The sequence below is a fragment of the Mus musculus genome, chromosome 7 (assembly GCF_000001635.26).
Source record: "Mus musculus strain C57BL/6J chromosome 7, GRCm38.p6 C57BL/6J".
In the NCBI taxonomy this organism is placed as follows: Eukaryota; Metazoa; Chordata; class Mammalia; order Rodentia; family Muridae; genus Mus; species Mus musculus.
In genome coordinates, this window is record NC_000073.6 from 134,740,813 (window position 1) to 134,754,370 (window position 13,558).

Sequence of the window (13,558 nt, forward strand, 5' to 3'; positions counted from 1 at the left end):
TGAACCTGCTCTTCTTTGACAGTCACTGGATCCCAGGAAGCAGAGCATATTCTACTTTAGTTTGAAGAACGATCCATTTGACATAATCTCCACTGTGCTGTTTTTTGTTTTTGTTTGTTTCTTTTTGTTTTTTAAATCAGAGCCCTTACATTTTAACTTTCTCTCCTATGTAGCAAGATAATAGAGAGATGTTTCGAAGTGTGCGACACATGATCTATGACCTTATTGAATGGCGGTCGCAGATCCTTTCTGGAACTCTGCCCCAGGATGAGCTCAAAGAGCTGAAGAAGAAGGTCACAGCCAAAATTGATTATGGAAACAGGTTTGTTTGTGCAAATGGTGATTTCATGCTTAAATTTTCCACAGTAATAGCACAACCCTAGGCCTGGAGGATGGTTCAATTACATTTTATCATAAAACCAAACTTCTAATATCAAAATAATGAAGTGGCTTACATTCTAATCTGGTTTATCCTGTCACCCTTGAAACCTGTAGTCTTTGCTGTGTAAGTGGGGGAGTTGTGAAGCTGGGTTGGGGTAGCCCCTCATTTTTGCTGTTTTGTCCCACCCCTGTTATGATATTCTACTTATAATTTTACTTTCTACTCATAGCATTTGACTCTAGATTATTTCCTGTAGTCCCTTGGTCTGTCAGACTAGACGTTAGAAGTCACCATGAAACTTGTCCCTAGAGTTGACATGCTTGATCTAACAGACAGAGGCACAATCCTCTTAACTTACAATTGAGATGAACTATACGTTGCCTTTTTGAGATGTTTCCATTTATGGGAGACATCCACCCTGGTTTAGTTGAGTGTCTTGAAAGATGGCTCACTCCTGAAAACAGCATGCTCTAATATTAGCTGCTGGGAATGTGACTGTCTTGGTTCTATCTCTGCTATATCAGTAGTTAGGATGAAGTTATGGCCTTTCCCATCTGGTACCCATTTGCTTATTCACATGTTACACTGCAAGAAGCCTTAAAGATGACCTGGTCCTGCATTTTCCTCAGGCCCTATAACCTCAGAAACACCTGGGCAGGTTTCACTATACTCAATCCGGGGACCTGCCCCTTGGGTTCTGAGTTCTGCTGTCTGGTCTAGGTTAAGAGCTCAGTCAGACTGCTGTTTGGGTGGTGGAAAACTTAAGGTGTAGTCTGCACCCTTCCCCATTTTTACACCTGAGGATGTGGAGGTGAGAACAGGGGCTGCCTCCTGCCCATCAGCTCAGAATCTTAGACAAGCCATAGGGCCTTTGTGAATAACTGAATTATTGCATAATTTTGTTTTCTGACAATTCCCCTTTTAATGTATGAAAGTTTCCTAATATCACATTAGGTGTGACTTTTATTTTTACCTCCAAGGCCAGAGACTCCAGATATAGAGTATTAGACACAGCTTTCATGAAACCCATTACAAGACTACCTGCTTTCAAAAGCTACTGACCCAGGCCCACACTCTGATTTCCTGAGGTGGCATCCATCCCCTGAGACTAGTCTTTAATCTTGTTGAGGTGAGACTAACACCTGCACAGAACCAGCTATGTATTGGTTGCAGAGACCAAATGTAGACTGGTTGCTGTGACTGACAGGCTGCATCATATGGTGGCGGCATTGGGCTAAAATGTGAGGAGCAAAGGCATTTATTTATTGATTGATTAATTGATTGATTGATTGTATGCCTCCAAGGCCAGAGATTCCAGATATAGGGCATTAGATACTGATTCAATGAAGCCTGTTTCAAGACTGTGTGTTTACAAAAGCAAACCTTTGGAACTCTGATTTCATTTTGTATTGGAGAAGCCTGTTTTCAAAGTTAGGTTCAGAGACCACCTGCTTAATCTGGCTGCAGGAAACAGCCTAAGTACGTTACGCCATGGAACAATCCTGTTAAGACAGAAAGTGTTTCCAAATGTAATTTACTGCTTTGATAGGAAATACAACCTTATTAAGACAAGTTCACCTGAGGACTGCAGGCCAGGATTCTTCTAAAGCCCCATGCTCTCTGCTTATCCTCCCCCTCCCCCCTTCAGAGAGTGACATAATAATAAATAATAATAATAATAATAATAATAATAATAATAATAAAGAAAAGCATAGAGTGTTTGGTTTTGGGATGGTCTCGTCTCTCAGGGAGCAGTTTGTTGCTCTCATCATTATCACATACGTATTCTTGCTTTTACCTTTTACCTGAGTCGGGTGGGGTTGTGGAGTGTCTAGGGAACTGTGGGAAATATGGTAAAGGTCACGGACTGTTTCTTTACAAAGATGGCTGTGTAAAACACAGAGACAAACATGCATACACCTTTACTCGGATTCACCAGACAGGTCCACAACCATACCTATCCATAGAAACCTGCTTGTACATACACATACACACATAGATACAGACAGACACACACACACGCACACACTCTGATTTCACAGGGAGGTGGCCATCCCCTTCTTTAGACCCTTTGCCATCTCTTGGGACTAGTCTCTAACCTTGTTATGGTGAAGCCAACACTCCACAACAGAACCAACTGTGTATTGGTTGCAGAGACCCATGTAGACTGGTTGCTGTGACTGACAGGCTACCTCATATGGTGATGATGTTGTGGTGAGAATATTGCCACCCCATCTTCTTTCTATCTTTTATCCGAACTACATAACTGACCTCACTGAGCTTCGGTTTTCTGTTTTGTGAAGTGGGTCTGACCAGATTTTCTATCTGGACTGAGGTGACAATGACATCACATGATACTCATGGTGGGCTGGCAAAGGGCCTGATATATATCTTCCTCAAGGTGGCCTCACCAGGTATAGCTTGTCAGGCCTTTAGCCTGGGCCTCCAGGAGCTCACCCACAGCACCTACAATTCATTGACCACGCCCACATCAGAGCTGACCCCACCCATACATCACTGACATCATTCATAAAATGCTGACCCATGGTCTTGGTCTTGAGTCTTAGAGCAGGTTCAGGGTTGGGATGAGTTGGTGAGATTTGAGAGGCTTTGTCCTGTTAGTGAAAGTTGTTACATAGACCTCGATCCTTCAGAGGCTTTCTGCCATCATGTACCCATGGGTCGTATACATGTGAGGGTGCAGAATGGGCTCTAATGACCCGCATCTTCCACAGTTGTTAGTCATGCATACTTCACTTGGACTTTGAAGGTCTATTGGAAGGTGAAGGCTTTATTGAAATATAGGTAACACTGAGTCATTTTCTTTCTCCCAGTGTGACATATTTTGAATTACAGAAAGCCATGCCACAGAATGGCATTCTCTGATATCTGTGGATGGGTCCCAGTTTCTGAGGCATTTCATCTGCTCTGTGGCTGGGCCTGACACTGTGCTAGGGGACCCCCTCTCTTGGTTCATGCTCTCCATGCTCTGGATTCTTGGTATTCTAGAATTCTTGATTTGGACCTGGTGGTGAGGGATGAAGATGGGAACATTTTGGACCCGGAACTAACTAGCACCATCAGTCTCTTCCGAGCACACGAAGTTGCTTCTAAACAAGTGGAGGAGAGACTGCAAGAGGAGAAAGTAGGTTCCATTCCTTAATGTGCACTTTGCCACTTTGCACAGCAGGTGGAAATGGGGCAGGGGGTGGGGTGTGTGGGGGTTCAGGGAGGGGGCACCCCCTCCTTGTATTTCTCACCAACCATGTTGAATATCAGAAAATGTTAAGGAAGTCCAGAATTGACACTAAAAAGAACATTCAAAAAGCAAGTGTCCAGCGTGTTTCAGACAAGGAGGAGTGGGGTAAAGTCAACATAACCTACTAATTCAGCAAGTATTGGCCAGGCGTCTGCCATGTTCCAGGGACTGGGAACATAATGCAGAGTGAGACACAGAGTTCTTGGGGGCATCAATCATTCAGAACCCCAAATTAAAGCTAGCTACCAGTCCAGCAACCGTCATTCCAGTTGTTGATAGACACTCGGAAGGCCCATGCTCTTGCAAACACTAGTCATTAGCTGTGGCTGGATAGGCAGTGTGTTGTCTGAGAGCATGCAGTGGGGACACAGAGTGACTGTATGAGTGGCATGAGATGTGACAGTTGGCAGTGTCTTTTCACTATTCTACAGGGGAAATAAAAGAGCCTTGGTTATAGTCCAGGTTGCTCACATTGACTTTCTACCTTTCTGTTCAGTCTCAAAAGCAGAACATGGATATCAACAGACAAGCCAAGTTTGCAGCCACCCCATCGCTGGCCTTGTTTGTTAACCTCAAAAATGTGGTTTGTAAAATAGGAGAAGATGCTGAAGTTCTCATGTCTCTTTATGACCCCATGGAGTCCAAATTCATCAGGTAGGTGACTTCCCCATTGCGGGTATTTTATCAATTGCTTTTCTCATTGCTGTGATCAAAATACCTGACTAGAAGAATCTGCACTGGGGAGGGTTTATTCTGACTTACAGTCGGAAGATGAGACCCAACATGGTGAGGTCCTGCTTGTGGGAGCTGCTCTCAGCTGAAGGAAATGGGCTGGTTAGTTTGTCAACTTGAACCAAGCTGGAGTCATCTGGGAAGAAGGATCTTTAATTGAGAAACATCCCTCTACCATAATCGTACTATAGGCAAGTCTGTGGGAGCATTTTCTTGATTAATGACTGCTATGGTAGGGTCCAGCCTACTGTGGAAAGATGACCCTGGGTTACTTAAAAAACAAACTGGGCAAGCCAAGAAGAACGAGCTAATAAGCGATGTTCCTCCATGGCCTCTGCGTCAGGGCCTGCCTCTGAGTTCCAGCCCTGACTTCTCTTCAGGCAGGACTGTAGGCAGTACAGGGAGGTGAACACGTTGTTCCCCATGGCTCTTCTGGCCACAAGCCTCACCTTTACTTTTTTGCAAGCGTTTTGTCTAGGAATGCCATCTGTGGCTTTCAACTTTTTGCTGTCTCTCTGAGCTGTTTGGCTAGTTGTGTGTGCCAAGTATTTTCTCTTGTCATACGAAGAGTCATAATAAACATCTGTTGAACAAAACCGTTGGAAACCCATCAGTCTTTAATATAACTTTATCTTTATCCTGATTTAAAAAAAAAATGTGATTAGACTGTGTGAAGTGTGTGCATATCTATATATCAAACTCTCCTGTATTTTCACTTGAAGTATCAAAATTTGAAAATGTAGTGTTTGCAGGAAACAGAGCACGTAGGTGATTTTCACTCTCATTTCTGATAAGTGCTTTCTTTCTTTTTGATGGAGGTACAATTTGTATTTTACGGCTTGCTCGGCTTTTTCCGAAGGCTCTGAATTAAATATACATTGTTCCCAATTCAATACTCGGCTCTGTATTGTTGTCATTCTAAACATTCAGAGAGGCTTTTCACATTATAAATATTGAAATGTCATTTGCGAATACTTGTGTTACACGGGTTAACCCATGGTGTAGAAAGGGAAATGGTTGGTCATACCCTACCTGCCCCGCCAAGAGTTTATCTGTGGCCTAGCTCAGGCTCTGTAAGCTCAGGGGTCAGATGCATAGTGGATCTTCATATTGTTAATTATGAAGTCTTATGGGATACATTGAGTACCCGTCTATGTTTGGGAGTTTAATTTGATCCTGTTTTTTTTTTTTTTTTTCTTTTTTCTTTTTTCTTTTCTTTTTTTTTTTTTTTTTCTTTTTCAAGTGAGAACTATCTGGTCCGCTGGTCAAGTTCAGGATTACCAAAAGATATTGATCGGTTACATAACTTGCGAGCTGTGTTTACGGTGAGTGCACCCATGGCTGTACATGTTGAGTGTCATTGAGTCCTGCTCTGATGGCTGTTTTGGGGACTTCTTAGCACTGAATGATTCCTATGGGGTGGTGGTGGTGCCACCTGGGACACTGGCTAATCCCGGAATCCCTGAGCCCATTGTGAAAATTTCTAAGCTTGCTCTTGACTTAGTACGGCTAGGAGAGAGATTCCTTCCTGTCGCTTGAGCTAGTGTCCAGGTCGCTTAGCTCAGTGTCTGCTGTTACTTTATTCCTTCCTGTCACGTAAGTAACTTTAAAATACCCTAAGCTGGTCTGAGAACAGACTCTTAGTCCATTTTTATCCTTTTCAATTGGACTTGTGTTGAATCATAGTTCTCCACAATGATGTATGAAAATTCATATTTTTAGGATCTGGGGAGCAAAGACTTGAAAAGGGAGAAAATTAGTTTCGTCTGCCAGATTGTCCGTGTCGGTCGCATGGAGCTGAGGGACAGCAACACGAGGAAGCTGACTTCGGGGCTGCGGCGACCTTTCGGCGTGGCTGGTAAATACTCCCATCCCTGTTTTTCCTTGCTAGTTTCAGACCATTCACTTTGAGAAAAGATAGTGGGCCATTTTGATTTATGCCTTTAACTGCTTGGGGGGAAAACAATGTCTTAGTTCTTTTTCGTACAGTTTGGAGTCCACCTGCTGTGTCTAGGATGCTTCAGGTCCATCTGGTTTGAAAGCAGATCCCAGGTTTTACTGAGAGAGACAGTGAGTCACTTTCCCACACTGTGGAGAAGCCAGCACTCGGGAGGCTTGCCGAGTGGTGGACAGGCACAGCCTGGCTCTAAGATGAGGCGCTAAATGAGGGCACAATACAGCTAGCCATGAGCTTGCTGATGTCCACATCTCTACTTGGTGGTGGTGGCTGTACAAGAAAGTAAGATTCTGGTTATTTGTGTCAAGGAACAATAAGTGTCCCCACTAGAGATGACATCTTTCAATGTCAGGCATGTTCTTCATAATGCTGGGAAGCAGTTTTCTTTCTTATAGTTGCAGGGCAATTCTTTCACCAGACTTCTCTGACACTTTATCTCCCCGATCTTCAAGCATCACATTGTTCTAGTTCTATCTTGTTGCTGTCATAAAACACTATGATCAAGAACAACTTAGAGAGGAGAGAGTTTATTTGGCTCACACTTCCAGGTCACAATTCATCCTTGTGGGGAATCAAGGCAGGAACTCATGACAGGAGCTGTAGAGGACTTGCTTGCTGTCTCACCCTCTTGCTTGTTCACGGCTATGCTCAGCTACCTTCCTTCTATGAGTCAGGACCACCTGCCTAGGGAATGGTAACACCCAGAGTGGGCTGGGCTCTTCTACTTCTATTATGAATCAAGACACCCACATAGACATATCCTCAGAGCAACCCGATAAAGAAGACTCTCAACTGAAGCACCATTTTCAGTTGATACTAGGCTGTTTCAAGCTGACAGTGTAGTATATGAGGAGAATTTTGACTCTTGATACCTAGCTGTTATTTCTTGTATGATCAGTGATCAGTGACAGTTTTTTTTTCTTGGCTACCAGAAAGTCAGCACTTAATTTTTACTCAATTAAATAGACTGTTATTTTCAGACAAATTATAGGCTTTGGAAGAATTAGACTGAAAATAAACAGTTCCCATACATTTTACCCCGCGCCAGCTTCCTCCTCATCTGTAGCAGCAGTGAATGTTGCCTTTATGACAGGCCTTCAACGAAAACTGTGACTTCTCTAGGAGAAGTCCATGGTTTATAGGAACATTTGCCGTTGGCATTGTGTATTCTGTCAGGGTGTGTGTGTGTGTGTGTGTGTCTGTGTGTGTCTGTGTGTGTGTGTGTGAATATGGAAGTCAGAGGTCCAAGGTAGGGGTCTTCCTCAATCACTTGTTTGTCTGACACCTTTTTGAGATAAAGTCTCCCACTGAACCTGGCTCTCATTGATCTATCAATTGAGCCCCAGGGGTCTTCTTGCCTTCCTGTTCACCCCAGAGCCCTGTTACAGTCACACACCACCATTCCAGACTTGTCCTTGGGCGCTGAGGTCACAGTCAGGTCCTCATGCTTGTGTCAGGCAACTTTGCCTATTGAGTCATCCTCCTGGCCTCGTTCTGTGGGTTTTGACAAATTTATAATAATGGTTTGTGTCCCTTTCACAGTCACAAACTTGGAGACTTAGGCTGTTGCACCGTTAGGCTGTTGTACTGTTAGGCTCTCCAGTGGGCTGTCCCTGTGTCATTATTATCCATGGTGAGGTGAGATGTTGAGGGTTGGTTTGGTCTGTCAGGTACCCTGGGTAAGCTTGGCATTTCCACCCCCGAGAGTTGAGCACACAGTGTAACTTACTCCTGTTTCCCCAAACCTCTCACATCCTTAGCATGTCCAGCTGAGATACTCAGGATGCTTCAGTGGATTAGAACTTTCCTTTGCTTGCTCCCACCTGCATGGCAGTTTTAGGCAAATACTATTTTTTTTTTCTTTTTCCTTTTTTATCTTGGGTGTTTTATTCTTTTCTGAAGCCATCAGAGAGATCTGTGACATGATAATGTAAGTTTCTTCTTCAGGCCTGGGGACTGCAGGTTCTCTGGGTATTAGATCGTTGCAGAGATCCTGCTGATACGTTCTTTGTGACAGCATTGTTAGGTTTGTGAAAGCAAAGATGAGATCTAGCCGGAGGCGGACAGTCTCTCCCTCTGTAGATTAAAATGGGGATTTTGCCCAGCTTTTCCTGGTTTGGTTGTGATGAAGTTCTGGGAAGTCCTATGTGATGAAGTGTGGGCAGATTGGTGGTCATGGTACCTGCTGATGCTGTGGTACTCTTTTTGTGCCCGTATCATTCTTTTTTCTTTGGTTAGTGGTGTATGGTGTTAACTGACATCTCAGGAGTCATGTTACACGTCAGATTAGGGACAACAGATCTGATAGTTCTCTGACCTTGGAGGTGCCATGTGTGAAGTGAGAGGACATTTGGGCCACTGTCTATCCCTTGCACTTAGATCTCTGGCTGTGAGGACATTGTTGTCCCTCTCCGGCTAAATCTCATCTTTGGTCACTCTGATGTTCACTTGAATCCTTGGTTACCCATTTGGATTGACCTTTGTTCCTTTTGTCTCCTGTCTCCTCTCCCTGGTACTCTGCAGGCTTAGTACTGCTGGATACCAATCACCAGGAGAGAAACTCTAGTCTCTCTGGTCTGTTGCTGCCTGAATTCTTGAGAGATGAGCCTCTTTCTTCCTGCTGTGTGATTGGCTGGTGAGACCCTGTATGCTACAGTGCTGCCCAGTTCCCACATGAGTTGCTGCAGAGGCCCTGGGAGGCCTCTGGTCTTAGGTAGTTGGACCATGGGAGGTCCATTATCATGGCCTCAGAGAGAGAGAGAGATCTCTGCTGCTTTCACAGAAATTCCCCACTGACTCAGGCCTAGTGCAGGCTCCTCCATACTGCCTCCTGGCACCACACTCTGGCCTCTGCAGTCGCCTGAGGACCAGCTTTCTGACTTGATAGCTGGAGTATCTACTTATATTTCTTTTTACTTTCTGCCCCGAGACTGAGGATGAATATTTTATCTTGTGCTTTTATAGTGTAGACTTTTTTCTTTAATTAATTAATTATTCATTCACTTTACATCCCAGTCACAGCCCTCTCCCTTCCTTCTTTCTTCTCAGTCCCACCCTCACACATCCCTCCCCTGGTTATCCCCTTACCTGCTCCTTCCAGAAGGGACCCCCCCCCCCCACTCCTGCCTTGGGTACTACCCCCTTCCTGGGATATCAAGTCATAGCAGGAATTAGCACATTTTCTCCCACTGAGCCCTGACCAGGCAGTCCAGCTAGGGGAAGGGGATGCAGTGGCAGGCCACAGAGTCTGATCTGAGACAGCCCCCATCCTAATTTTTAGTAGACCCTCATGAAGACCAAGCTGCACATCTGTTACAAATGTGTAAGGGGCCTAGGTCCAGCCCCTGCATGATTTTGGTGGGTAGTTTAGTCTCTATGAGCCTCTTACATTTTTTATTGGCATATGGCAGTGCTCCGACCTTCCCCGGTCCCCTTCCTCATGCGTTGGTATTGAGCATACTCTGGCCACGTTCTCCCTTCCTGGCCCAGACTTGGGATGCCCATAGAGCACCTCCCAGCCACAGGTTCCCATTCCTGTTAGGCAGCCCCCTCCTCATACTTGAGAAGGAAGACCGACTTTTTGGTAGTGGGATTCTGCCCATTCGCATGCAGTGCCTATGTCCACATGCAAAGATTTAATTTTGAGGCGTTTTCCAGAACAATCTCTGCCCGTCTGTGTCAACAGAGCTAAAATTTTAAAATGAGAAAGGCATTCATGCACCTTTAAGCCTACAGGTTTTAGTCTTTTATTGAAAATAATATGTCATGATCCCTTCTGTTAGAACATTTGATAATGTGAAAGTGATTGGCAGTGGTGGGAAAATCATGGACACTTTATGAAAAAAGAAAGATAATTAAATAAATCATCCATAATTTGACAGAGCCAGGGTAGCACATCAACTTTATTTTTGGTGTGCCTTTTTTCTAACTTCTCTCTGCTTTTATGGGAATTACCTGGCCAGGGAAGTTCATCCTAGGTGGTGCCATTACTCACGGTGCAGGCCGGGTTCAGTGTTCAGTTTGACAGAAATACATAAGACCAAAGCAGCAAAGCACTAATCAGTGTGAGGCTGTTTTGTTTGGTCCCTGGCTTTCTTCTTTTACCAGCTTCACTATTTGTAGGGTGGTAGTGGTGTGCTCATATTTTGTATGTGTGCTCTTTACATACTAAGATACTTAGCATCACATTGTGGATACTTCAGTTTGCAAGGTATTGTTCAGGAGTTAGGGCTTTGGGGTCTACAGTCTATAGGTACTGTGCACTCAGATTAGCAGTCCTTTACACTGGGGCTCAGGGTGTGGTGGGTGCTCTGATTGCACATAGGGAAGTCGCTCTGTTGAAGTTGCTGAATGAGAGCGTACGTGTGGTCCTCCATGTCTCCTGTTTTGTGCCCAATGATGTGAGTGACTTGCATGGACGTGCCATGTCATCAGTGGCTGTAGCTGTAGGTCCTTCTTTCTCCCTCTCCCTTGAAGCCTGCTTCTCTATCTTGTTTCCTGCTTCCTTTGTGCTATATTCCCCTTCCCCCCTTTCTGTCCTCCTCTTTGAATCCCTGCCCCCTGCTGTGCCATTGTTCCTGGGTCCACCATACCCTCACCCTTACACATGATCCTGTTGATTGTAACCAGAGTGGACATTTTGGATAATGGCTTCTCTCCTTGTCCACATCACAAATAAGGAAGGGTACAGCCTTGGACTGTGGGGAAACATCAAGTAAGCAGGAATCAGAAGCAGCTGGTGATGCTGTTTCCATTGTCAGAGAGCAAGGGGGCAGACAGGAAGAGGGACTGGCTTCTAAAACCCCAAGGCTTGTTCACAGTGACCCACTTACTTCAGCAGGACTCCATTTTCTATTAAGATACAGACTAAGCATCAAAGACCTGGGCCTGAGGGGACTCTTCACACTCACACCACAGACCTGAGCATGGTTATGTAGGTTCAGTCAGGGGAACTAGTCACCAGGAAAGACCTGTGGCACTCTCTTAGCCAGATGCGTGAGTGAGAAAGGACGTTAGAGAACCTTTGCAGTTCCCTTTAGGGTTTTTAAGCTGTGGTTGGCATAGTCAACGTCACAGAGTGGTTAGGAAGAGAGAAAGTTGCCTTGAGTAAAGCCCCAAATGCCACCAGAGCTAGACTCTCATTTAATACAGATAGTGTGGACACTGGGGAACTTGGGTCAGCCCCGTGAAGACAAGGTACTAACGTGCAGGGGCCCAAGGTGGTGAGATGTTGTTAGACCCGTGGCTTTGGGATGCCTGTTTGTTCTAGTCTGTGTACCTCAGTTTCCTCAATGTCCAGCAGGTAACTGAGGGTCAACCTCAAGCGTCCCACTGACACAGGCACCAGCTCTTAGCCAAAGGTTCCGTTTTGTGATTTTATCATTACTAAACTGTGTCTGAGTTACTTTTCTTATCGCCATGAGCACATACCTGTTACGGAAGCAACTTAAGGAAGCGGGTGCTTCTTTTGGCTCCTAGCTTGAGAATACAGTCTACCATGCTGTGGATGGCACGGGGATGACACCGAGGAGGCCAGGTACCAAGATAGTGAGGCAGTGTAGGATGAATGCTTGTGCTTAGCTCACTTCTCCTCTTAGTTCAGGAAGACCAGCCTTCCCACCTAAAGCCATCTTATTTAGACGGTCCCTCACAGACATGCCCAGAAGCTGAGGGAATTTAGTAAAACTCTTACAGGTGTGTGCGGAGGCTTGTCTCCTAGGTGACTTCAGATCTCTTGAGTCAGTCTTAACTCTCAGAGTGTTATGTCATTATGAGTAGGTAGCACTGCTTGCTGCGAGTGCTGTTTAAAATAAAATCAAATGTGTGAAATGAATCTAAAAGCCATTTCTTATCACACTTGACACCCCCCTCCAACATCCCCTCCCCCATACACACTTAGGTGCCCGTTGATGCAGAATAGCTCCTTCTTATAAGACTTTGTGTTGGACAGCAGATCTCTAGAGTGACAGTTCCATCCACACTCTGGGCCAGCCAAAGGAAATTTTTTCAGTGGAATTGTCTCTTTGAGCTCCTTGCCCACTGGGGCCAGCATGTTCATGACTTAATCTGTCAGGCGTCTTGGGATAATAGACTTACGTGTGAGAAGATTCTTTTGTGGTAGAGCATGGTCTGTGCTTCCTTTGTTTTTTTTTTTTTTTTAACTTTCTATAGCGGTGGCACCTAAGCCAAAACAGTTCCTTCTGTTATTTCTTTCCCCAGTGATGGATGTGACAGACATAATAAACGGGAAAGTCGATGATGAAGATAAACAGCATTTCATCCCCTTCCAGGCGTAAGTATGAGATAATCCTGCCCTTAACCAACTACAACACAAAAATCCCACAGTTAATAGTTTACTGGTAAGGTTATTCATTAAGCCCAGTCAGGATTCATTTATTTTACAATAATGAGGAATCTATGTAGTCGCTGCTGTGGCACATGGAATCAGGAACTGAGAGGACAATGAAATGATGTTTGTGTATGGTCCCGATGTTCCCTGTGTTCCCAGAATTACCTTATCAGTAGAAAGATTACAATTCCACAGTGAGCATGTTTCTTTACATAATCGATTTGTTCTCGTAGCAATTCACATTTTCAAAATACAATACTTTCAGATTCATCACAAGAGATTGCTGCTTTTTAAAATAGAAACCAAACAAAGTAATGATGACTTCTTTTGTAAAGGGAGAAATAACACCTTAAAGCCCGTAATCAGGCTGCTGAGTTTTCTGTCTTGCTTTTTCGCTCAGATGAGCAGGTTTTAGCTTTTCCTTTTTTTCCCTTTTTCCTTTCTTTTTCTTTTCTTTTCTTTTCTTTTCTTTTCTTTTCTTTTCTTTTCTTTTCTTTTCTTTTCTTTCTTTCTTTCTTTTTTTTTTTTTTTAAAAGGCTTTATCCACTTATGACCTGAGGTCTTTAGAGAGGGCGAGGGAACATGGGCAAAACACTTGGGGCCGATTTGTGAGATTAGTCTCTGATTTGAAGCTAGAACCCATGGGTGAGGTTACTGACGTGATCGGGGCCACTCCTGTTTCCAGGAGGAGGCAGGACTGGGTACTTCAGGTTGATTGCGGGAGGCAGCCTCCTCCAGGGGCCTGACTTCCCAGGAGAATGAGCAGTTGGGGTTAGAGTGACCTGCTCTGGGACTCTGCAGCTCCTCCCTCTGTCCTCATTTCTTTTCCATCTTGTTTTTATGCAAAGACTTCTAAGCTTAAGGTGGCTTTCAGGTGGG

General features: G+C 44.5%; 1 protein-coding gene across 1 annotated transcript in view; it reads left to right on the plus strand.

The window, feature by feature from the left end:
• Nucleotides 1–13,558, plus strand: part of Dock1 (dedicator of cytokinesis 1) — a 502,961-nt gene that overhangs the window by 70,126 nt on the left and 419,277 nt on the right. The window contains exons 6-11 of the mRNA NM_001033420.2: nt 174–322; nt 3,392–3,527; nt 4,138–4,295; nt 5,617–5,698; nt 6,096–6,231; nt 12,550–12,622. Coding sequence (NP_001028592.1) covers nt 174–322; nt 3,392–3,527; nt 4,138–4,295; nt 5,617–5,698; nt 6,096–6,231; nt 12,550–12,622 — 734 coding nt within the window. The remainder of the gene's footprint in view (nt 1–173; nt 323–3,391; nt 3,528–4,137; nt 4,296–5,616; nt 5,699–6,095; nt 6,232–12,549; nt 12,623–13,558) is intronic.